The following is a 25,652-nucleotide window of genomic DNA, read 5'->3' as shown; positions in this document are numbered from 1 at the left end:
TTCCTAACTGCCAAACTCTTTGTAGGGCCCACTTCTAAATTCTTGTCCTGCTCCTGTGTTCCCCTTTTTTACAGTTAAACTGGAAGAGCCAACTACTATGAGTTCCCTGATGACTCCAATTGTGTACAAACCTGACATCCCTACATATAGTCCCCATGCTACAATAGCCTCACATGTTGAAAGAGCTGAAATCCAAGGAAAAGGACCAGAACCTGTTGGACATTCACCCACAGACAGCCCATCCATAGAACTCACTTCTACACACACCACAGCCTCAACAACTCTTACTACCAACTCACAAGAGCTTGTATCAGGAGATATCTTGCAGCTGCCTCCATTACCCACCGTCCTCATGCAGCCTCCACGTCTGGACATCTCCCAATTAGATCAGGCAGGATCTGGCAGGGGTAAGACCAGAGGCAGAGGGGAAGAAAGTAGCAGCCAGGGCAACTCTGGTGGGTCTGAGGTAGGAGCAACGGCAACCCCGGAGATCACATCAAGGCCTAGTAGGCTTCAGGACATCAGTGCATGGGTTGAAACGTCATCAGTTGAAGACGCTGCTGCACACCCAGTTCCATCACAGATCCTTACACCAAAGCTAGACATCGCAGCTGGGACCACTGAAGTGAAGGAACAACCTGCAGTTGTTTTCAAAGAGGACTACACCATTAGAGCTCAAACGATATTTGACCATGAGAAATCTCTGGACATTCCTGAGACGGCATCAGCAAAACCTCCTATCCATCTCATCATTGTCAATGTGCAAAGCACCAATCAGTCACAATCAGGTGAGCTGGGTGAGGTGTTAATTAAGTCATGTGGTAATTTAAGTCATACTGTTAGGCCCTGGAAAGCATTAAGAGAAATGGCATATAGATGCCAGCACTGTGTTGAAAAATTTGGTTGCAAGTACTGACAAAAATAATAAGTATATGTTAGCATGTCATGTAAGCATCGTTCTCTACAAAGAAAGAGAAGTATGACGACAAAAACACACAAATGTCCATGCCAAAACATCTTATTTTCTTGCCGTGATTTAAGTAATAACCTATCCCATGACAGAACACATTAACTGGAAGCCAGCTGGCATTTAAAGCCCCCAGTATGGATAGCTGTAAAGGTAGACCTCCAGAGTGTGAATATTTTACCATTGGCAATAAAAAGATTGTCTAACATGTGGTGCAATGTGCCCTCCTGAATCTTGTAAAAGGCTTTGGCTGAGAACATTTATCTTTGGGAATTACTTTATGTTTGTTATGTTGTGCTGTCGAGGACTGAAGAACAGCTGATTTTGTTGTCTCAGTGGAGCCACATACACCACAGCCTTGAACTTGTCTAAATACTAGTCTAAAGAGGTTTATGTGTAAACATAAATGTCGACACAGCTTTAACATTATTGAGAAATCTTGAATGTAAGCACACTGATTTGCAGATTTGTGATAAATGCAGATAATTCGATTCAGTTTTATTTATACAGTGCCAAATCACAACAACAGTTGCCTCAAGGCTTTATATTGTAAGGTAGACCCTAAACTAATACATACAGAAACAAACCCAGCAATCATATGACCCCCTCTATGAGCAAGCACTTTGGCGACAGTGGGAAGGAAAAACTCTGTTTTAACAGTATGAAACCTCTGGCAGAACCAGGCTCAGGGAGGGGTGGCCATCTGTCACGACCAATTGGGGTGAAATGGCGATAACAGCACCTTGCAAGTGGCTCTCCTGCCTACTGCATGTTATACCGAGGCAGCATCCATTGCAGCAGTGAAATAACACTGAAACAAACTGTAGACTGACCCGATTCTATCAACAATTTGTAGTAAGAACTTCATGTATAAAATGGCAAAGGACACAGCTCATGGTGTGCAACCTTTTTAATATGCTCAGACATTTTCACACAAAAACATGCTGTATTTGTAGAGCCAGATGTGGAAATGATGAAGTCAGTCATTGCTATGCAGCCAGTTTGTAGTTAAACACACTGTAAACACACCACAGCACTGGAAAAAACAGGATGGGTTCGGCAAAAGACAAACACTGTATATCAAGAGTCTTTCTGAACACTTTCTTTTCTTTTCACTCACACACAAAGAGACAGTAGTGGTCTGATGGAGTGATTAGTCTGCTGGCTTTAGACATTGGTGATTAGTCTCTGCTGGCTTTAGACATGCCTACAGAGTTTGGTCTCTAACTTTCCCATCAGGATTTCTGCACAAAGAGTTGCCAACAAACCACAAATACTGGACTGTAATTATCTTTTCTCCAGGGAGCAGTTTGAGTTGCTAAAATTAACAAGTTCTCAAACAATCCCTATATTCTACACTCCATTTTCCCTTAATTCGTTTGAATTAGCACCATTACCACCAGTGTTTGATTACATTAAACAGGCTAACCAAGAACTGGCAGACAGTCATGTTATTTTTTCCCCTTCTGATTAGGCTGGATATGGCCACAGTAGGTCCTGTGTTGCATCTTTAATCTAGGTTCTCTAAAGAGAAGAGACAGTTCTCTGTTCGAATCGTAACCATATCAAAAGTACAGATTTATAATTAAAAAAATTAAAATCACTTCCTCGCAAATGTGAGCTGTAGGGCATGCATGGGGTGGAGTTTACAGCAGTAAAACAAAGAGACTGTATTTTCACCAGCTTGCTCAGATCTTTCTTTTGGCATATTTTGTACCTGGAAATGGTTATTAGCAGTTGACAAGAGAGAGGCCCTATCTGCCCAGAGCCTAATAATCATTGATTCAGATTACAGTGCATATGTACAGTGGCTTGCAAAAGTATTCGGCCCCCTTGAACTTTTCCACATTTTGTCGCATTACAGCCACAAACATGAATCAATTTTATTGGAATTCCACGTGAAAGACCAATACAAAGTGGTGTACACGTGAGAAGTGTAACAAAAATCATACATGATTCCAAACATTTTTTACGAATAAATAACTGCAAAGTGGGGTGTGCGTAATTATTCAGCCCCCTGAGTCAATACTTTGTAGAACCACCTTTTGCTGCAATTACAGCTGCCAGTCTTTTAGGGTATGTCTCTACCAGCTTTGCACATCTAGAGACTGAAATCCTTGCCCATTTTTCTTTGCAAAACAGCTCCAGCTTAGTCAGATTAGATGGACAGCGTTTGTGAACAGCAGTTGTCAGATCTTGCCACAGATTTTCGATTGGATTTAGACACCAGACAGGTCAGGGATAAAGTTACAAAAAGATTTCCCAAGCCTTGAACATCCCACGGAGCACTGTTCAAGCCATCATTCAGAAATGGAAGGAGTATGGCACAACTGTAAACCTACCAAGACAAGGCCGTCCCACCTAAACTCACAGGCCGAACAAAGAGAGCTGATCAGAAATGCAGCCAAGAGGCCCATGGTGACTCTGGACGAGCTGCAGAGATCTACAGCTCAGGTGGGGAATCTGTCCATAGGACAACTATTAGTCATGCACTGCACAAAGTTGGCCTTTATGGAAGAGTGGCAAGAAGAAAGCCATTGTTAACAGAAAACCATAAGAAGTCCCGTTTGCAGTTTGCCACAAGCCATGTGGGGACACAGCAAACATGTGGAAGAAGGTGCTCTGGTCAGATGAGACCAAAATGGAACTTTTGGTCAAAATGCAAAACGCTATGTGTGGCGGAAAAACTAACACTGCACATCACTCTGAACACACCATCCCCACTGTCAAATATGGTGGTGGCAGCATCATGCTCTGGGGTGCTTCTCTTCAGCAGGGACAGGGAAGCTGGTCAGAGTTGATGGGAAGATGGATGGAGCCAAATACAGGGCAATCTTGGAAGAAAACCTCTTGGAGTCTGCAAAGACTTGAGACTGGGGCGGAGGTTCACCTTCCAGCAGGACAACGACCCTAAACATAAAGCCAGGGCAACAATGGAATGGTTTAAAACAAAACATATCCATGTGTTAGAATGGCCCAGTCAAAGTCCAGATCTAAATCCAATCGAGAATCTGGGGCAAGATCTGAAAACTGCTGTTCTAAACGCTGTCCATCTAATCTGACTGAGCTGGAGCTGTTTTGCAAAGAAGAATGGGCAAGGATTTCAGTCTCTAGATGTGCAAAGCTGGTAGAGACATACCCTAAAAGGACTGGCAGCTGTAACTGCAGCAAAAGGTGGTTCTACAAAGTATTGACTCAGGGGCTGAATAATTACGCACACCCCACTTTGCAGTTATTTATTTGTAAAAAATGTTTGGAATCATGTATGATTTCCGTTCCACTTCTCACATGTACACCACTTTGTATTGGTCTTTCACGTGGAATTCCAATAACATTGATTCATATTTGTGGCTGTAATGCGACAAAATGTGGAAAAGTTCAAGGGGGCCGAATACTTTTGCAAGCCACTGTATTTGCTACCTTTAGCCAAGTGGTACCATCTTCCAGAAGTTGTGTTTGTTATTAAAATGTTGAAGGCATGTTCTGTTACATGTGTAATATACCATCACATAAAGCAGAGACTGTTTTGTATGAGGCCCACCAACCATTGAACCATTGAGTGTTACAATGAAGAATGACTGCTTCATGTGGTGTCAAGTTCAGAGTGACACAGAGGCTGACATGGACCAATTAACTAGTCACTTAACAGTAACAGCATGCTTCTTGGTCAACTGTTTTTTTCTCCTGATGTTTTGTATATATTTATTCAATTTAAGGTCTGTAAGTTCTCTGTTATGACTTTGTATACATTTGCATACTCTGCTTCCCCTCTGTATAGCTTCCATGTGTACCACAAAGTCTTAATGAAGAGACACAAGCATGCATTGTTTGAGAGAAGCCGCTGGCACAGACTGACCTTAATCATAGGAAACTCAGACTTTTAACTGTTAACCATCCAGATATGCTCTTCGTCTCATTTTAACAAATATCAGAAATGAGCTACTGTGGGTTTGTGCCAGAGCTGTAAGATCTTAGATCCTTCAATTAAGTTGCAGTACCACAATGTAAAAGCTCAGTTTTCAAATGCTTTACTGATATTAAGGTGCAGAAATGTCATCAGGAATATTAAAAAATTAAAAATATAAAAACCTCTGCAGGTTTACGATGAAAAGATCACCATAGCTAGTGTGTCTTCGAAGTGAAGCCTTTAAGCTTGGATTCTGATGGCAAACCAAGATTTCCAAATGTATTGTAGTCTGTGGTGAAGCCACCTTGGCTGGATTTTGTGAACGTAGTACAAACTCTTCTGATGAGTCTATGGTCTCGATCACATTGATTTTTAAATCAGAGTAAGCAGGATATGCTTTAAAACTGGCTACCTCGATTCTAACTATAACTGCATGTCTGTCAGTATCACAGTCAAATCTGACCCTTGGTCTTGAGTTTTAAAAGTTTAAGGCAGCAAAAATGCCTAGCTTGAGGCACTATAACAGAACCTAACATAACAACATATGATGTTGTGGTGGATACATCCATCTTTTTTTCTGCTGTCTGTGATTCACACGCTCAAGAGCACACTTAACTACGACGAAAACACCAGAATGTCACCTGTTGTTTGGGATCACTGACTGATCTTTAGCCTGTGTGAGTGGGGCTTTAGCAATCAGTTTCACATCAACTGCCAGCAACCTGCCTAGGAACATATGTTTTTCCTCTCAACTGGTGGTTGCTAGTTCATGACTGACCCATCTCTAGACCTGTGTTTCTGAGGCCTTCATTATACATGACTTTATGCTACAATACCAAATGATCTAGTTTAATTATAATAAGCAAAACTTTTTTCTACCAGGCTGCAAACAATTTTAAATTTGTTCTAAAGTTAGTCATTTTAACATAGAGGCTGTATGGTGATTTATTCTATTTTTCCCCAAGAGGTTGTGACTTGGTACTGACATTGCACTTTAAGTAAGGAATAAAATCATAACACTTGCTGCTTGTTTTTTTTTTTTTTTTTTTTGCCTTGATGTGTTATATGGCTGCTTCTCATCTGCCTCTAGTGGATCGTATCCTGGACATCCTGAACCTGGGGAAAGACCGAGCCCAGCTGACCAGTCAAGGTATCCAGGGCAGCGGGGAGATCACTTCCCCTGAGATGCCTCCGATTGATATGGAACCAACAGTCAGCTTTGTCAATGGAAAACATGAGGTACTTTCTATACACTGATATGTCTACTAAATAATACTAGTTTAATCCTCCGATATATATATATATGTATGTCTGTGTTTGTTTTTGTGTGTTCTCCCATTTTTTCATCACTGCTAGTAAACACAGCCGTGTCTTCAGCAAACGAATTCATTCAAATCATTCAATCAGACGCTCTCTCCGTGAATGTGTAAAATAGTCTAATCTGGTCTCAGTAAAGCTACTGGGTCTTTGTCATTCTTCCTCATTTGTTAAAAATAGCCAATTTGTTTCAATCCATCCAGGTAACACCTGAACCACAGCAGCCAGAGGAGGCCAGAGGAGATCAGTTTGAGACGGCCACTCCTGGACATGTGAATGAGACAGAGGTAGAGGAGGAAGAAGACATCAGCATGACTAGCTTTGAAACTGAAACTGGGGAGACATTTCCAGAGGAAACCACAGACAAGATCATTTATCCTCAAGCTGCATACCCAGATGATGTTACAGTCTCAGGCCTGGATGCAGACACAGTTCCTTATGTCTTTACAGATGCCATGGGAATCAACACTCAAAAACCACATGAAACAGCAGTCACAACCACATACACTCCCCCTGTCTCTACAGCAATATCAAGTCCAGTCCTGCTTGGTGTTTCCAAGGATGTTGCTCATGTTGCCTTAACTGATGAGGACATGGAAGGCTCCACAAGCAACTCCACAGATGATGAGGTTGGCAGTATGCAGGAGGGCTCTGCAGATGGTGCTATACCCACCCTGGCTACAGGAGACCAGTTGGATGCGAGGACTGATGAGACAGAAATCGGAGGAACAGAGGTTGCGACTTTTATCCCAGATACAAAGTCACAGGAAACCACTGAGCAGGCCCAGACTGGGGACTTTGAAGGGTCTTCCTCTGGAGAAGATGAGGCTTCAGGTCAAGATGTATACCCGTTAGACACACACAGTCTTAGCACCATGCTTAGCACTATGATTTCAAATGACCTTTATACCCAACAGCCTTCGCCTGCAGTACGTACAGAAATCACAGATGTGCTTGGAGTTTCATCAGGTGATGTTGCAGTTACAGACCCAGACTCAGGTGCAGACCAGCTGTCTGAGGAGGAGGAACTTTTCAGAGAAGTCGCTATTACTGTTTCACCAGCCATGGCAGCTGTGACCTTCACCAATATAAAGAGCACGACTGCAGAAATGAGTAAACCTAAACCCTTTTCCCATCCCTCCTTTGAAAATAAGAGCCATCCAGCTGTCACTACCGAGCCTCCGTCTGCCTCCTCTGACATCCACACTCAGTTTTACAGAGAACATGTTGACCAGTCAACCACGGAGAACATAGACCAGACCACATTCTCCACTACTTCACCCTTTTATACTTCTGAGCAAAAAAGCTATTCTGTCTCCCAGTGGGCTCTAATCCCTGACCTGGCTACCACTGCTTTACCAGAGGAGAAATTTGTAGACTATGATAAAGAGATCACCCCCTTTTTTGTGGAGTCCCAACCTGAGATACCCGAAGAGACAGTGGCCACAGTTCAACCTGAGACCAGCTCGGACACAACTTATTCAGTCATGACCAGCACTATAAATATTACAGGTACATGAACTCTGTTGTTGTTAGTTTGGTTCATAGATGCTTCAGTTGTTTTAAACAGCACAGCAGCTTGATTTACGCATACTTTGGTTGAGTCAGCAACTATAATGTTTGAGCTGAGCCCTCAGTCAGCCTTTTACCTTAGTTAAACGGGATAGAACATGCTTTTTCAATGATAATATCCACTTGTGCTATCAAAAGTCTGCAATACACTTTCAAAGTTCAGATATGTGAGCTGACCTTACTGTCCTTAGCTGACATGTTAGTCCACCTGCTTGTTCAAATGCGGTTACTTCATGGCTCCAAAAACGAATATTTTGGCATTATGTGATGTTTTTGGAGCTAGAAGTGACCATGTCCAGCTTTAAAATGCAGTCTTGAACCCAAGACATTCAATTCAGTTTTATTTATCCATCCATTCTCTTGTGCTTATCCTTGTCAGGGTCTGGCTGGAGCCTATCCCAGCTGTCTTAGGGCAAGAGGCAGGGTACACCCTGGACAGGTCGCAGTCTGTCGCAGGGCTAACACATAGAGACAGACAACCATTCACACTCACATTCACACCTATGGGCAATTTAGAGTTACCAATTAACCTGACCCCACTAAATATAGTGCCTAATCACAACAACAGTCACCTCAAGGCATTTAACATAACACTGTTACTTCCATCTTTTATATACAGACTATAATCCCGCATTCAAAAATTTCACACATTCTAGCCATGAAATTCGAGAACTAACTTGAATCAGAATTTCTCACTTGATGTATGAGCCAAAAAGCATTTAGCTTCCAGGTTTGCCTATGTGATTTGTAGCAACAGTGTATTTATGTTTTCCCTTGTTGGCCTCGCTTTTCTAGAAGATGGAGAGGTTCTACAAATATATGCATTAAAAATTCACAGCAGGATAAAAGCCTGTCCTGTTTGCAATTGGAGGTTCCTTGTAAACATTTGTGCAGACACTGAATTTTCTGATATATTTTAATATGAGAAGGTCAGCCCACCAACAAACCCAGTGTCTGTTACCACAAACATGGACAGCCCTGCTGCACCAATAAGGAGTTATAAAGCCTTTCTGAACTGCAGTACGTTTCACCGCTCTTAATGATGTTGATCGTTTTTAATTCTCATTGTCTCTTTGCCAGATCTCCCGCCATGCTCAACCAATCTGTGTCAGAACGGAGGCTCGTGTTACAAGAAGGGACCACAAAATGTCTGCATTTGTGCACCTGGATACACCGGGTGGCACTGTGAAACAGGTACAGAGGGCCTCAGAGCCAGGTGTGCTCTTTTAACAAGCCATGCTGACCCTTCCTGACAGGTGGATGATGTATAATAATGCTGGTCTGTGTTGCGTGTCTGAAGATATTGATGAGTGCCAGTCTAACCCGTGTCTGAATGGAGCCACTTGCCTAGATGGGATCAACTCCTTCACCTGTCTCTGCCTCCCGAGCTACAAAGGAGAGTTCTGTGAACAAGGTCAGGAAACAGAATTAATAAGCAACTGTGTCAAAATCATTCATCTATGGAAGTCAGTTCTCATATATATGTTCTGACCACCATTCTTTTCAAGTATAATCACTGAACTTACTGCAGAGTTTGGGTCTTTGGGCCATCATTCAGCTTTGGGCGTTTGCTCTTCAACAGATGAGTTCCAGCCGTAGGACTAATATTTCTGCCGTTACTCAGCAGATAATCAAAACTCAGGCACACAAGAGGACTCCAAGGATTAATATTTTCCAAACAAGGAAACAGTTCTCAGCAGCAACAGTTTTTTTTCTGCTGCTCTGAGCAAAACGTCAGCTGTTAGGTTTCAGAATGAGGCCCCATAGTTTTTCTTTTGTATCATGTAGTCATGATAAGAAGCCGTTTAACTAAATTCTGCTTTTATTTGCTTGCTTAAATTATTTTACTCAGTCTATTAATGGTTTGGAGTCATACATTATACACTACTTAATGTATTCATATGCAGTCATTGTAGATCATCAACTGGATCAGTATATATCAGGATATTAAAACAGTTATTTGTTCCTTAGCAAGTCTTAATTTGAGTTAAATACAACCACAGATGAACAAGAACAGATGACATATTATGTGTCATTATTTATTTAACAAAAATGTGACGGCTGTGTGGTGTGGTGTGCCACTCCGCTTGCTAGTTCAGTGACACTGGGACCTGGAGAAGGGTGTGTGCCAAGCATAAGATGCGACAGCTGGAAAGTTGCTGCCACGAAAAGCAAAACCACAAAAAAAACAAATCTTACTTTGCAATAGTGTATTTGTTGTGGGTTCTTCCAGTCACAAGAAGCTAAGCCAAAATGCAGAAGAAGTTGTAGATTTGCTGCTGTACTTGGGATGACTGTCCTGTTGATGACCCCGTTTCATCCAGGCTTTAGCTGTCAGACGATGGCCTCACATTTGACTCTAGAACACTTTGGTATACAGATGAGTTCATGCTCCACTCAGTGACCGCAAGGTGCCCAAATCATCATCCCTCCACCACGTGCTGACAGTTGGTCTGAGGTGTTTGAGCGGTTTGGTTTTTACCAAACGTGCTGCTGTTATTAAGTCAAACATCTCCATTTTGGTTTTGTTGTTCAAATTTAGCTCTGCAAAGCTAAGCCATGCCAACATCTTCTTTTGGGAGAGAAGAAGCTTTCTTCCAAACATCCTTTGGGGTTAATATAGTGGTACCTACACTCCTGGGGAAATTTGCATTTTGTTCTGCTAATCCAAGTCAGCGTTGTTGGGGTCTTGTGGAAAAAATAGAAACATTGGAGCTGTACAAATTCCCAGTTTGCAGGGCGTATCCATTTGAACGATGAATACAGTGTGTAAAGCATAATGTAGATACTCAGATATAAATTATGGACTGTTTACTGCTTATTTTTCCTTCCTAATATATGCAAGAGTTCAAAAATCAGGGACACAGCTGTCCTCTTGCAGCTTTTTGCCAATGGAAAGAATGAGTAAAAAAAGATAATTGCCCTCTATTTTTCAGGAAAGCTTTTGCAGCTGTGTGTGGAATTGAATCAATACTCACAATACTGCTTCAGATTTTTCAGGCTGATCTTGATATCCTGGGTGATGCTCTGTTAAGGTTTGCCTTTACTCAACTGACCACTCTGCTCATTTCAAACTGGCAGACAGAGAGCTGTGGCTTATAGTGCTGCATTCATTAGAGACCTCACCTGACCTTCCAGGTAGCTGCACAGAGGCAGGATTAAAATGAGGTCAGCTGATGATGGCTACTCCATAAAAGACTCGACTGATACTTTCCATCATGACTTTACTGGCATGTATTATTCTGGAGCCACTGATACAAAACAGTCACTGTTTGTAGGGCCAGACAAAGCAAAGGGCTGATTATGTGACTTGTATATGAAGTTGAATGTGTGTTATACATGAGCTCTTTGTGTGTGTCTGTGTGTGCTTGACCTGCAGACAACTGGATGTTTGTGAGACTTAATGAAGTCCAACTGTGTGTTGCTGAGCTCATTCAGTGAGGGGCTTTCACTCCCCAGCTGGACCTCAGCTCTCTCTGTGCCTCTCTTTCTCCCTCACCGTCTCTGGCCAGAGCACAGAAATAAAATTCAGAGCTGTTGTGTTGCTGTTAGCTTCACTGTTACAACAGCATGTTTACAAAACAACCCGTAACTTCATCAACAAATGAACATCTGATTCCAGATTATGAAGTGTAGTAGAAGGCAGTGATAGGCAACCAGGGAAATGTAGTAAAGCTACTTTTAGACAGAAGTTTGATTAGGCACACATTAACACCTAAGGAGTGGGTAAAATGTGGTTACGAAGCAGCAAAGTCTAAACATTTTCTTGAATGTACCACATAAAGTTTGAAAAAAGGCATTCATTCATAGTAAGAGATATTGTGTCTTACAGTCTGTTTAGTAGGAACAGCATACTAATGCTGGCTGAAGCCTCCCTTTATTGTCATGATCCCAGTTTTGGTTGTTATAGTTTTGATCTCTGTTTGTATCCCTTGGTTTTAATTTGTTATCTATTTTTACGTTTTCTCTTCTCCTGTCATATTGTGTCTAGTTTCCGGTCGTATCCCTCTTTGAAATCAGTCCTGTCTCAATGCTCGATTTGTCTGTTTCCCGGTTATGCCTCCGTGTGTCGTCCATGTCTGTTATGTATTTTAAGTTCTATCTCTTGTTCGGTGTCTCCCTAGTCTTGCCTCCGTCTCCATGTTTATTCGCCTGTTTCCCAGTGGTGCTTCTGTCTCTTGCTCCCTCTGTTCCTTGTATTTAGTCAGTCTGCATCTCAGTGTGTTTCTCATACTTCCTGGGAAGTCTTTCCCTCCTTTGAGTTGTGATCTTGGTAAACACTTTCTTGATTAGTTTAAGATCTCAGTCACAGCTTTTAACTGTTAAGGCATGCAGTGTCCCTGCCAAACCTGGTTTTAAAACACCAAAAGAAAGTGCTCAGCTTAAAGCTTTACAATGCGACTTCACCAACCAAAGCTGAAGTCAGTGTCTATTATTTTATGTCCAGTCAGTGATCTAGTTACTCAGAAGGCCACTGAAAGCCACTAAATTAATTTTCATCTTCATTGATTTGACAAACTATTTCTTTCTGCATTATCCTGATGAAAGTAGCTGTTAAGAGATGCCAAAAGGGATTCAGGTGATCTGTCACAATAATCAGTCAGAATGTGGTATTTAATTCAGAAATGAGAGGTGTACTATGAAACAGGTGTACATAGTCTTTGTTAGCTGGCCTAATAAAACCAAGAACCCTAGTCTGAGATATTGGCTATCACAACAGTGGTTCTCAGTTTTCTGGGTTAACCCATGGTGTTCATTTCTGATGTAACAGCTGTATATTAGAGCTAAGTCCTTGGAGTTAGTCCTAAGAAATGCACAACTTTTGGTGAATTGAAGATTCTAGACTGGCTGTAGGTGTGTAGGATAAGTCTCTTACCTGTTAGTCTAATAGAAGTACATCCCTCAGACACAGGCAGGTTCACATTCAGATTGCAAGCACAGCATCTGCAGCCAGATTAAATGTAGCTTTATCAAACATGGCTATGGTTGTTTTTAAGTCTTCAGAAGTGCAGTTTCAGTAAAACTGTTCATAGCCAATCACAGTAGAAACAAACATTCTGAGAGCCTATTTGATGTAGTTGTTAACCGAAGCTCCTGGCATGTGACTGCTTTGCACTTTTGCCTATAATAATAGTGGGTTAGTCCTAAATTTGATATTTCAGTATGTGGATTTTGTTTTATTGCCTTAAAGATATGTAGGGACTTGTCATTAGTTATGATGTAACCACATACATACCACATTTTTAATTCCACACCAAAACAAGAAGTCAAGATAAAGTGTATATAATATGAAATATTTTTTCCACCTGGTTTGATGGTTCTTTCACATTTTGTTTTTCCCTTTCTGCAGACATTGAGATGTGTGGTTTTGGTTGGAAGAAGTTTCAATCTCACTGCTACAGGCACTTTACACACCGTCGGACCTGGGACGCTGCAGAGAGGGAATGTCGGCTACACGGAGCCCACCTGACCAGCATCCTGTCGCACGAGGAGCAAATCTTTGTCAATAGTAAGTTTGTGTTGTTTTGATGAGGTGTCTTAAATGTTAATATAATGCTCAGTCAACAGTATAAGGAATTATGGGTCCAGAAAGTCTGTGAATAAGTCCTTTGGGGTACAAATACTAAAAATCCATATCATAAATGAAACAGTTTTTGGCCGTGCTAGCAGCACAACTTTGTTGTTTGTGGTCAACCACTCGTCCAGACTACTTTTGGATGGATAGTCTAAAACTAAATCTGATAATATTTTTGAAAGTACAGTAGAAATGGCTACTGAGGCTGTCTAAAACATTAGTTACATTTTGAGTAGCTGCTTTGTTATTTGATTGCATTGATTTCAACATGTCTTTGGGTTTCATTCACAACGAATGTATGTAAAAAAACAAACAAACCAACAAACTTTGATGATGAATAATAATTTGATCTTTGGTTTTACCAAATTTGAAAAAGCAAACAAATGCTACACGATTTGCAGTCACTGTTCTACTACAGAAATCAGTCTGGGAATAGTGATGGAGCTGCAAGTAAACTCCAGTTTACTGGTGAAGCTACTGACACTGAGCTGAACGGTGCTTCTCCATAATTCTTTGTTGTCTGTTTACACTCCTCTCCAAAATGCTTTGTTTGGTATTGATCAGATGCTGCTTCAGTAAAATGATCTCGCACTCAGTGTATCGTGCTTTTTCTCTGCAGATCTAGGAAGTGACTACCAGTGGATTGGCCTGAATGACAAGATGTTTGAGAGAGACTTCAGATGGACTGATGGCAGACCAATGGTAAGATAAGCACTACTGATAAGATAAGTGGCTATGGATATAGTTACATTTACAGACCTCAATGTTTATTGTTCCCCAGTGTAACCATTTGCAATTTGATTTAATATCAGCCTTCAATGATACATGATGGCTCTCATATAGCAGTAGCAGAGATGTTTTATTAAGATACTGTTAATAGCCAGAGTATAATAGTTTCACATTTAACTGAAAAAAAGAAAAACACAGGGGAGCTTTCCTGGTCTTTAATAAATGTAAAGCAAACATGTTACAAGAAATGTCTCGGCTCTTAGGGAGCTGTCTACTATCTACATTAGTCAGGCTTATTTCAGTACAGTTTCAAGTTGAACCATTTTACATGAACGAATCCAAAATAGATCAGAACCAGATGAAGTGGGAAATGACTGGAACCGAACTGGACTTGGGCCAGATTGGGCCTCCAGATTCATTCCGTGATCTTTATTCATTTTGGATATTCTTATTCATCCTCATGTGCAAGTGGAACCAGACGTGGTTTGCTAATCTGTTATGGAGCCTACAGGTTCAGGTAGATCTGTTTGATTTTCAGTGGAAAATATGTTGGGGTTCAGACGTTCTCAGACACTGTACCGTTCAGAATGTTGTTTGACTTCAAACAACACGAGTTCAATGATGGAATCATGCCTGTTTTTAATGCTGTGCCACCCAGATTGATTTTCAGTCTTGTCCCGTGAAGGCAGAGATGATGATATTATGAACTGTAGCTGATGAAATATTAAAGCCTAGTAGACAGCTTTTTTTGCAGATTGGTGAACCTCTGCCCATCTTTACTTCTGCATCTCTAAGGTGCTGTTTTTATCCTCAGTCAAGTTTCCGACCTGTTGCTATATTTAACTTGCTGCCGCACCACTCTGAGCAGGCCTGATCTCATTTGATCTCAGAAGCTAGGCAGGCCTGGTTAGTACAGTACAATCTGGGAATACCAGGTGCAGTAAGATTTCTTAAATATTATCAGCCTCTCTCTTTTAATGGGTTATGTGCCACAGGCGTTCAAGCTGGCAGTAATTAAACCACTACTTAAAAAGCTACTTAAAAAGCTGGGTCAAGATCACTTTAGTTAAACTGCAGGAATATCTTAAAGATATAAAGATGTGGATGACCTCTGATTTCCTTCTACTAAATTCAGATAAAACTGAGGTTATTGTACTCAGACCTAAAAATCTTAGAAATATGATATCTTACAGTTACACTAGATGGCATTACCTTGGCCTCCACTGTGAGAAATATTAAGCAACTTTGTAGGACTGCTTTCTTCCATTTGCGCAGTGATCCTGAAAACTAGTTCATGCATTTATTACTTCTATGCTGGACTACTGTAATTCATTATTATCAAGATGCCCTATAAACTCCCTGAAAAGCCTTCAGCGCTGCAGCAAGAGTACTGACAGGGAGTAGAAAGTGAGAGAATATTCCTCCTATACTGGCTCTTCATTGGCTCCCTTGTAGATCTTTATATTACCATATCACCCCAACAGAGCACTTTGCTCTCAGACTGCTGTCTTGCTTGTCGATATTTAAAGTAGAATTGGAGGCAGAGTGTTCAGCTTTCAGGCCCCTCTTCTGTGGAACCAGCACCTAGTTTGGATTCGGGAGACAGACACCCTCTCTACTTTTAATATTAGGCTTAAAACTTTCCTTTTTGACATAGCATATAGTTAAGGTTGGCTCAGTTGACCCTGAACCCACCAAAGTTATCCTGCAGCTAAGAGAGGATTCAGGCTACTAGGGGGCTTCTCATCATGCACTGAGCATTTCTTCTTCACTGATCTTTTATCACTCACTATGTGTTTATAAACCATTTTGCATTAGTTATTACTACTCTCTGGCCACCCCTCCCTGAGGCTGGTTCTGGTGGAGGATTTGTCTTATTAAAAGGGAGTTTTTCCTTCCCACTGTTGCCAAAGCACTTGATTATAGAGGGACATCTGATTGCTGGAGTTTTCTCTACGTTATTGTAGGGTCTTTACCTTTCAAAATAAAGCACCTTTGGTGCTATATAAATAAAAGTGAATTGAATTTAAATTGCCAATAAACCTTATTCGGGTGAAAATGTTCATGTGCTGTAGCAGTTGTAGGCAGTGATGACACAATCTTAAACACATGGTTCATCTGCTGGAAACTCAAGAGGAAGAAAATGGAAATCTGATCCTGAAGAGGGGGGACCGTGTCATGTGTTATCATTCTTAATACAGACACACCCTGAATGGGGTCAAATCGGAGCCATACACCGTGTTAAGTGCGTGCTTTGGAAAGTGATAAGTAGATATACAGTATAAAATGAAGAAAAATGAACTTTAGTCTGGTATATAAGGCCACACAACCTTGAGTTTGTTTAGGCATGTTGTTTTTTGTCTCTGCAGCACCACTGTCTGTATTTTTTATGAATTACATCCAGTCACATGTGATGAGTATTGACTGCCTTCTGAAGAGGATAGGTGGGGATTTCATAGTCTTTATTCACAAAAGAGATATTGTCCATAAGTCCATAAGTTGTCCATAAGTAGATATAGCTATCAGTAGTTACGATCGTAAAGAGGACATTAATGAGAAAAATACTGGTAACAGCCAGTGCTACCCCTTAGCCACCTAGCATTTTCAAAATCCTACATTGCCTCATTTTTGAGTTATTGCATTCACAAGATTTTCAGAAAACCTGACCTCTGACTTTGAATTTGAGGTTGAGGCCACTGAGATTCTAACTTGTTGTAGATTTTTAGCAGATACAACTCATTTTCAAGCTCTCGTATTCACAAACTTTGGTGTCCACATTGCCTGCGGGGTGTTGACAAAATGTTTTTTTTTTATAATGCTAACTTGGGACTAGAAACCTCCGTCCAGAGGAAAGAAGCTGAAATTCACCGCATAGAGGATGAGGAGGCATTATTAACAATGGATAAAGCCATCCTTTGTACCTGTTTAGAGTACAGGGAGGCTAAACAGGGTTGTGACTCACCTGTCAGGACCATCTCACTATCTGATTCAATGAGTTTTTTCTCTGTGACAGAGGTGTGACTGAACCATGCCACCAAACAAAAAGATAAAATGGACTCAATAAAAGAACGATTAAACAAAGTCAAAGATAAAACTAAGTTTGGTCAATGTGGAAATGAGCAAGATTCCTAAGGCAGTAAAGGCGCTGGTGACCCTTTTTGCAGACAGATTTGCGGTTCTCATCAAAGTTCAATTTTTCATTAATTATGGTCCCAAGATTTTTATACAGTCCTGATCGAAAGTTTAAGACCACTTGGAAAATGGCAAAAAATCATATTTTTGAAGTGATCAACAATAACGGTGGAACTACTCATTACTGAGTTCATGTTTGGAACTTTGATATCTGCTTTGGGGGTATTTACGTTTTTTTTGGAGGGTGTGGTCCTAAACTTTTGATCAGCTGTAAAGCAGCCTGTTTCAGTTTCAATGTGTTTTCAATAAATTGCATGCTCAAAAGAAATGTTTTGTCTCACTCCCATTTCTTCTTGTTGCATGTTGTAGCTCTACTTGGATCCTTATTAAGATCCAACCATGCAAATAACAGGATACATACTGGCAAAATTGCCCAACGTTGATTTAAGAGAGACGTTATAAATTATAAAGTTTGGGGCATCAGGGGAAAGTGCCTGCAGCTTATGCCCTACTTCTGTGATGATGTTGAGGTGGAGGGGGAGGTGAGCCCTCGGGTGAACATAGACTATAGTAATAAAAGTTGTGGAAACTCATGAGGGGGGTAAAAAGGGCACAGTGGCAACAGATAAAAGTTCAACGTCTGGTGTGCAAATACACTCTCTAACAGTCACAGCGCTATAGTAACGTTTATTCACATACAAGCATACTGCCCCTCCTTGGGATTTCCCTGTTACCCCCACATCTTGATCCCGACAAAATGGAGCTCCAAATCCGTCAATTGAAAAATCGACGTCCTGGTCCTGCTCTATCAGCCATGTCTCGGAAAAAGTCATCACCCAGCTGTCCCTGTGTGAAGTCTTTCTGGAACCTAACGTTCCCCTGGAGTTCATCCAGCTTGCTGCTCACAAACTGAACATTTCCCAGGATAACAGAGGGCAGGGGAGTTCAACTGACCTGTTGTCTTCTCAGACACAATTTGACACCTCCGTGTCTCCCTCTTTTTTTCTTCCTCTTATCACTTGTTCTGTCTTTTGGTATAAAACCCGGCATACATGGGGTGAGGTCCTTACCACCATACAAGAAGTTAAGTTGTAGCAGCTCCTCACGGGAGTAAACAATCCTCAGCGGGCTTACAGCCTCACACGCATCATGGGAAACAGGCCAGCACAGTAAAAACCCAACCACGCTGAAGCAAAAAGCCGGGGCGTTATTTAGAAAAGAAAAAACGAAAAAAACCCAGAAAAACAAACTTAGGATGCTAAGCTCTGATTCATTGCCGGTCGCTAAGTGCACATGCCATCTTAAATGTAACAGCATTACTTTGTAAACTGATTTTATTAGACAGTCTGTAACATAATGCCCTCTGTAATTTGTCTTCTGATAGCAATACGATCATTGGAGGCCAAACCAGCCGGACAGCTTCTTCCAGTCAGGAGAGGACTGTGTGGTGATGATCTGGCATGAGGGAGGACAGTGGAATGACGTGCCCTGCAACTATCACCTGACATTTACCTGCAAAAAGGGAACAGGTATGCACATGGAAAAACATACATGTCCTCTTTGGAGACTAAAGGACAACTGGGCAAAACGCTTTCTTTAAGTAAAAAAGCTTAGAGATGCTAAGCTTTTTTACTTAGAGAAGCTTTTTTACTTAACTTTAACTTTAACTTTGAAGCTTAGCCTCAAAGTTATTGGCTAGGGATAGTAAACAGAGCGGGCAACATTCATAAACTGTTCAGGTGTAATACACAGACACATATTAGCTAATTTTGTGCAGACTAAGTCTGCAGACCAAGTAACAGTCTTTTCAATTTAATTCAGTTTTACTGCCAGTTGTTGCCAAAGCTGTGTTCTGTACAAGACTCTTCAACATGGATTAGGTTTGGGGGCCAGCCTCAAGTGGCCATGAGAGAAACTGTACTTTTGCATTAGATATTAATATTCAGTGCAGTACTTAAATGGGGTGTGGATGAAAAAGTAAGTGGGGTCTGTTGCTTCTAATTTTGTTTCGGTGATCATTCTAAACGTAAAGACTGTACTGTGATTCTGTTGTTTATTTTTTACTTATCTTTATTTTATCTTTCACTTACAGTGCTGTGCATTATATTAAAAAATGCACATTTTTTTGCATATTTGATGCATGTTTCAGATCATCAATCAAATTTTGGTTTTTGATGAAGAGTAAAAACAAAATACAAAGATAGTGGAGTGTGGTCTAACGGGTGCTAGTTGCCATTTAACACATCTGTAGTCACATGGAGGTTGAGAACATCATATTACAGTGTCAGGGTATAGTTATTAGAGAGTTCCACTGGAGTATATGTTGTACAACATCCCAGATATAGCCAGACTGCCAGAATCTTCCTGGTGTGTTCTCAACCCTGGAACGTGGCACAGGTGGCATAGGGAGCACAGACAAAAGCTGGGATGCCAAGCAAGCATGCTAACCATTTAAATCCCCATTACTCAACATATGGAAGAGCCATCTTGCATATGAAGACCAACAAACTAGAGCTATTGGTGGAAACTACCTCCTCTATTTGGGACTGCTGCGTGTTAATAATCATGAAGACCTGGCTACATCGTTAGAGACCCTTTTTATTCACACCAGAAGCCAAGGATGACATGAAGTCCAGTTACCAGTACTCTACCGTCACCATGTTTGACTGGTAGTATGATGTTCTGTTTATGAAATGCTGTGTTAGCTTGATGCCAGATGTAATGGGACTCAAACGTCCAAAAAGTCCAACTTTTGCCTTGTCAGTCAAAGTCTAAAGTATCAAAGTCTTGGAGATCATCAAGATGTTTTTGGCCAATCTGAGATGAGCCTCTGTTGTGTTTTGGGCAGCTGTAGTTTTCTCCTTTGGACTCTCACAGAATTGCGGCAAATATGTAGATTTTTGCTTTTGTTTAGAGTTTCCTGCACTGTCCCAAGTGTCAATGGAAATGATTGTTACAGGTTTGAGAATTACATTATTAAACTCTGCATCTCCTGCCAACAGTATCATGCGGCCAGCCTCCTGTGGTGAAAGATGCCCGAGTTTTTGGGGCCACAAAACTGCGCTATGAGATCAACTCCCTGCTCCGTTATCAGTGTAGGCAGGGCTTCATTCAGAGACACACCCCAACTATACGCTGCCAGGCCAACGGCCAGTGGGACTCACCTAAAGTCACCTGCACAACTCGTGAGTGTCCTCCTAATTGTACTTTAGCTAACGTTTTCATTAAAGGTCTGTAAAGTATTTTCAACTGTACTCACTTTTAATTAATTTCTACATCTGTGCTCTCAGCTGCAACCTACCACAAGACATTTCTTCTTCAACGCCGCCACACCCAGAACGAGCATCAACACAGGCACTATCAACACCACACCAAGAGTCAGGAGGAACAAAGACAAAACCAAGGGCAACAGCAGATCTCCAACATCCTGCAGAGCAACTGGATCCAGATTCAGAGTCATCGACAGCTGAGTAAGGGGAGGCAGCTGCAGGTTCGCACTCGCAGCCAGAATCAGATGAAACCCTCAGTGGGTTTGTAGTTGTGGACATCAGATTTTTGGTGATGACTAATCGCAGCAGGGTTTCTACAGTATGTCTAGAGGCATTGATAGAGAGTGATGTTCCACTGAACTGTCTATCAGTGTCTCTTGAGGGGACATGTTTTACCATTACATTCCAGGATCAGGCACTAAGGACAGTTTAGCTTCATTTCCAAACTTCATTTATTGACCACATCAGTCTCCCCACAAAATCATGGTGGTCAGATTACTGATATGCTTCCTTTTTACAGCTTCAAACAGCAGCGAGTGCCATTGTTCAAATACTTGGATATGTTGTGTCTGATATAGATATAGATATACACAGCCATGTCTCCTAAGGAGGTCGCCCGAAAACCAAGTCTATCAGTCACAACACGGGAGCACTGCAGCCTTTAGCTCCTCACTGTGTTGTACACGTAATTGTCAAAGTGTTCAGTGCAACTTAAGCCATCAGCTTTTTACCTGTGCTCATAAGGTCTAGTGCCTTCTGTCAGATTTTAACGCTGCCCAGTGGAACATTTTTTATTAAAAGGAATTCAAGTCTTTATTCTTTGTTGAACAGTATAGTCACATCCAAGCTGGTTCAATGTGTCTGCCTATCTGAACTCATTCTTTTTCATTGTTTGTCTATGTAGGATTTTGTACAAAATATTTTACCTGAGTTTTTTTCTTAATTGAAATTTGATGAACTCGAATAGGAAATTGTGATGAATATGTCGTCTGTCTGTGCTGTGGCTATTAATCATAGGATATATATTATAAATATTATCTGAAGCCATAAGAATTTAATTTATTGTATACAAAACTATGAATGAACTGTGATATTGAATAAAGGTCAATGGAACTGAAGTGATATCTTCTGCACTGTTTACAGACTCTTGTCATGGTCTTTCTTATTGAGAAATCATGTTATCATTGACAGTATGTATACACAATGCAGTCCTGTAGTTTTATTGAGATTGTTGATTCTCTTTATTGTGCCGTGACTCAAAATTGACTTCCTTCATTGTCAGTGAAAACACTTCCCGTTATTTCTACATTATTTTTACATTATTAGACACATACCTTCATGTTGCCTTTTCCTGTAGATCTGGAATCAGTTTGTTTGTTTATTGTTTCCAAGGAATAAGAGAATGTATAAGAAACAAATAAATAAACCACCTGGTCTATAAGATTCTTTTTAATGCATCTCACATTGTCTTCATGTCCTTCATACATTTTCCTTTAGTATGTAGCATAATAGTATGTAACAATATGAGAACAGCACCACCAAGGCTGGAGACGGAGCAATATAACACCAATGCTCAATGGCTAGTGAATCTAAGAGCAGACCACAGCAAACTTCCTGAACAGGGTCCAGTAACCATCACAGTGGCAAACATTCAAGAAAGGGTTTCCAGTATGAAGAGCTGGACAGCACCAGGCCCCGACATGGTTCACGCCTACTGGCTGAAGAAGCTGACGGCACTCCATGAGCATCTGGCAGCACAAATGAACCAGCTGCTAGTCGATGAGAGACACCCAGAATGGCTTACTGAAGGCCGGACAGTCCTGATCCCCAAGGACCTCCAGAAGGGACCGGTCCCATCCAACCACTGGCCAATAACCTGCCTCAGTACCACATGGAAGCTCCTGTCAGGCATCATAGCGGCTAAGAAGAACAGGCACATGGCTCAATACATGAGCAGGGCACAGAAAGGAATTGGCAGGAACACCAGAGGAGCGAAACACCAGCTACTGGTAGACAGGGCAGTCACCCGAGACTGCAAGACTAGGCTGACCAACCTGTGCACTCCCTGGATTGATTACAAGAAGGCCTATGACTCAGTGCCCCACACCTGGATCCTGGAATGCCTAGAACAGTACAAGATCAACAAGACCCTAAGAACCTTCATCAGGAACTCAATGGGGATGTGGCGGACAACACTACAGGCCAACTTCAAGCCCATAGGACAGGTTGCATCAAGTGTGGGATCTGTCAAGGAGATGCTCTATCCCCATTGCTATTCTGCATAGGCCTGAACCCCCTCAGTGAGATCACTGACAAGACTGGCTATGGATACCAACTACAGAATGGAACAATTGTCAGCCACCTCCTGTACATGGATGACATCAAGCTGTATGCCAAGAGTGAACAAAACATTGATTCACTGATCCGCACCACCAGGATATACAGCAATGACACTGAAATGTTATTCGGACTGGAGAAGTGTAGTTGGATGATAACAAAGAGAGAGAAGGTAGTCAGAACTGAGGGGATCAAATTACCAAAAGGCAACATTGCAGACATAGAGGACAGCTACAAGTACCTGGGAATCCCACAGGCAAATGAGAACCATGAAGAGGCCGATAGGAAAGCTGCAACCACCAAGTACCTGCAGAAGGTCAGGCAAGTCCTGAGGAGTCTGCTGAATGGTAAGAACAAGATCCGGGCTATCAACACCTACGCCCTGCCCATGATCAGGTACCCTCCTGGGATAATAAGCTGCCCAAAGGAGGAGATAGAAGCCACTGACATCAAGACAAGGAAGGTCCTGACCATGCATGGAGGGTTTCATCCTAAGTCCAGCACCCTGAGACACAGTCCAGGATGAGAGAACGAACATCCACGAATACATCAGGAAGATGGCCACAATCGACCACGTGTTCAGTGAATACCACAGTCAGCAGAAACCCAAGAAAGAGGAGAAACCATCATGGAATGACAGGCCCCTGCACGGTATGTACCACCAGCAGATAGAGGAAGTGGATGACATCCAGAAATTCTACCAGTGGCTGGACAAAGCTTGACAAAAGACAGCACAGAGGCACTAATCATGGCACCACGGGAACAAGCTCTGAGCACAAGATCCATAGAGGCTGGGGTCTATCACACCAAGCAAGACCTCAGGCACAGGCTGTGTAAAGATGCTCCTGTGACAATCCAGCACATATATATATAGTTACTGTAACACTGTTCCCCAGCCTAGTTTCTGTGTCATTGTCAGCTACATGTGCAATAATAGCAGCTGTTCCAATAGAGCGTGTTGTGTTTTTGTCATTTGGTTTTAACAGCCAGGTTTTCTCTCTATCAACAAATCCCAACATTTCTTTTGGGTGAAATGTCTGTGCATCATAGTAACAAGTCCATGAGTTATGATAATATCACTCTGCCACTTCCCTGGGCATTTTGTCATCTTTAGGATTTGGGGCTTGTTTGGGGTTTGTTAAATTCCCCAGTGAAAACTCTAATGAAATATATTTCTTAATGAAATGTTTTTATACAGTGTAATAAACTTGCAAACAGTAGGTGATATTTATAAAAAGGTAAGCTTAAATCATATTTGCAGGTGTCGAAGGTGTAAGGTTAGCATTAATCTGAGCTTGATAGCTTTCCAGTAGTCTCTTTCAGGAAACAGGATTCTGGTGAACAAACAAAACATTTTCTAAATATTTTACTGCTTTTCTTTGGCAAATATATATGTAGCCATATATGTACTTTCACTAACGCTTGTATTATTTTTGAAGAGTATAAAAAAGGTTTTGTAAATGATAACATTAACTGGCCAATGAGAAACTTTGCAGCGTACATACATCACGGGAGACTGTGTGTGTTATATGCTGTGAGGAGAATGAGACATATTAATGTGCATTACACAACATGGCTCATGTTACCAGCCTCAACTATAGCCTGAATGAAGATACCTGTACTGGTGCTGGTTTTAGACAGAATTTTAAAACCTCAGTGTTAGTATTTTGGTTTTCACCGTTTTAGGTTTTGGGATTTAGTGGTCATATTTGGACTAGAGGTTGGAGTCCTCAGTGCTCAGCTAATGTTACACATGTTATTAAATGCCATTATATATATATATACACATCTATATACATACATATATATATATATATATATATATATATATATATATATATATATATATATATATATATATATATATATATATATATATATATATATATATATATATATATATATATATATATATATATATATATATATATATATATATATACAGATGTAACAGCTGAACACACCCGTGGCATTCTTTCTACAATAGAAATCAAATATTCTTCAGAAAGTTCTTCCCATACCTGTTGCAGAAGTTCCCATAAATGTGTGGCACTTGTAGATTGCTTTCCTTTCACTCCTGTTTATCCCAAAGCAGCTCGATGGGGTTTAAGTCTGGAGACTGTGCTGGCCACTCCATGTTTTCAAGCTTACCATCTTGTTCTTTTTTTCCTGACGTAGTTCTGGCATAGCTTGGACTTATGTTTTGGATCATTATCTTGCTGTACAATGAACCCCTGACCAACTAGGCACATACCAGAGGGTACTGCATGACCCTACAGAATGTTGTGGTAGATGTTTTGGTTCAGGGTGCCTGTCACTCTGTACAAGTCACCGACCCTGGATCCAGCAAAACAGCCTCAGACCATCACACTTCCTCCATGTTTGACAGTTGATGCCACACACTGTGGAACCATCCTTTCACCTCCTTGACGGCATACAAAGATCCTGTGTGATGAACCAAAGATTTTAAATTTTGATCACTCCATAATACCTTCTTCCAGTCTTCAGTAGTCCAGTGGCAGTCTTTCAAGACTCTTTGTCTTATTCTGACATCTTAGCAATGGCTTTCTAGTTTGCCAGGACAAACCTACAGCTTAAAGTCTTCTCTTCACAGTTGAAACTGAGAATTGCTACGATCACTATTAAGTTGTGCTTGAAGCTGTTGTCCTGCGAGCCACCCATCACACAAGCTGTTAATTCTCAGACACCTATCCTCTCATTCAGTTGTGTCTTTGGGTCTGCCAGACCTCTTCCTGTGAGAGTTTGCTCCAGTTTCTGAGTGTCTTTTGATGGTGAAGGAAACCTTACTCACAGACACCTTAACTTTCTTTCCAATTTCTCTGTAGG

At 41.2% G+C, this 25,652-nt stretch overlaps 1 protein-coding gene across 5 annotated transcripts in view; it reads left to right on the top strand.

Moving 5' to 3' along the window:
* The window catches only part of vcanb (versican b), a 34,587-nt gene extending 12,662 nt beyond the window's left edge, over positions 1-21,925 (top strand). For all 5 annotated transcript variants that reach the window (XM_031751307.2, XM_039615267.1, XM_039615266.1 and 2 more), the window contains 10 exons: positions 75-788; positions 5,965-6,113; positions 6,395-7,703; positions 8,844-8,957; positions 9,064-9,177; positions 13,114-13,272; positions 13,958-14,040; positions 18,584-18,728; positions 20,202-20,384; positions 20,490-21,925. In XM_031751307.2, the coding sequence (XP_031607167.1) occupies positions 75-788; positions 5,965-6,113; positions 6,395-7,703; positions 8,844-8,957; positions 9,064-9,177; positions 13,114-13,272; positions 13,958-14,040; positions 18,584-18,728; positions 20,202-20,384; positions 20,490-20,737 (3,218 nt within the window). In that variant the 3' untranslated portion in view covers positions 20,738-21,925. The remainder of the gene's footprint in view (positions 1-74; positions 789-5,964; positions 6,114-6,394; positions 7,704-8,843; positions 8,958-9,063; positions 9,178-13,113; positions 13,273-13,957; positions 14,041-18,583; positions 18,729-20,201; positions 20,385-20,489) is intronic.
* Positions 21,926-25,652: the final 3,727 nt, after the last annotated feature.

The sequence above is a fragment of the Oreochromis aureus genome, linkage group 7, assembly GCF_013358895.1.
Source record: "Oreochromis aureus strain Israel breed Guangdong linkage group 7, ZZ_aureus, whole genome shotgun sequence".
Taxonomy (NCBI): Eukaryota; Metazoa; Chordata; class Actinopteri; order Cichliformes; family Cichlidae; genus Oreochromis; species Oreochromis aureus.
The sequence above is the reverse complement of the archived record's forward strand: the minus strand, read 5'-3'. Positions and strand labels throughout refer to the sequence as shown.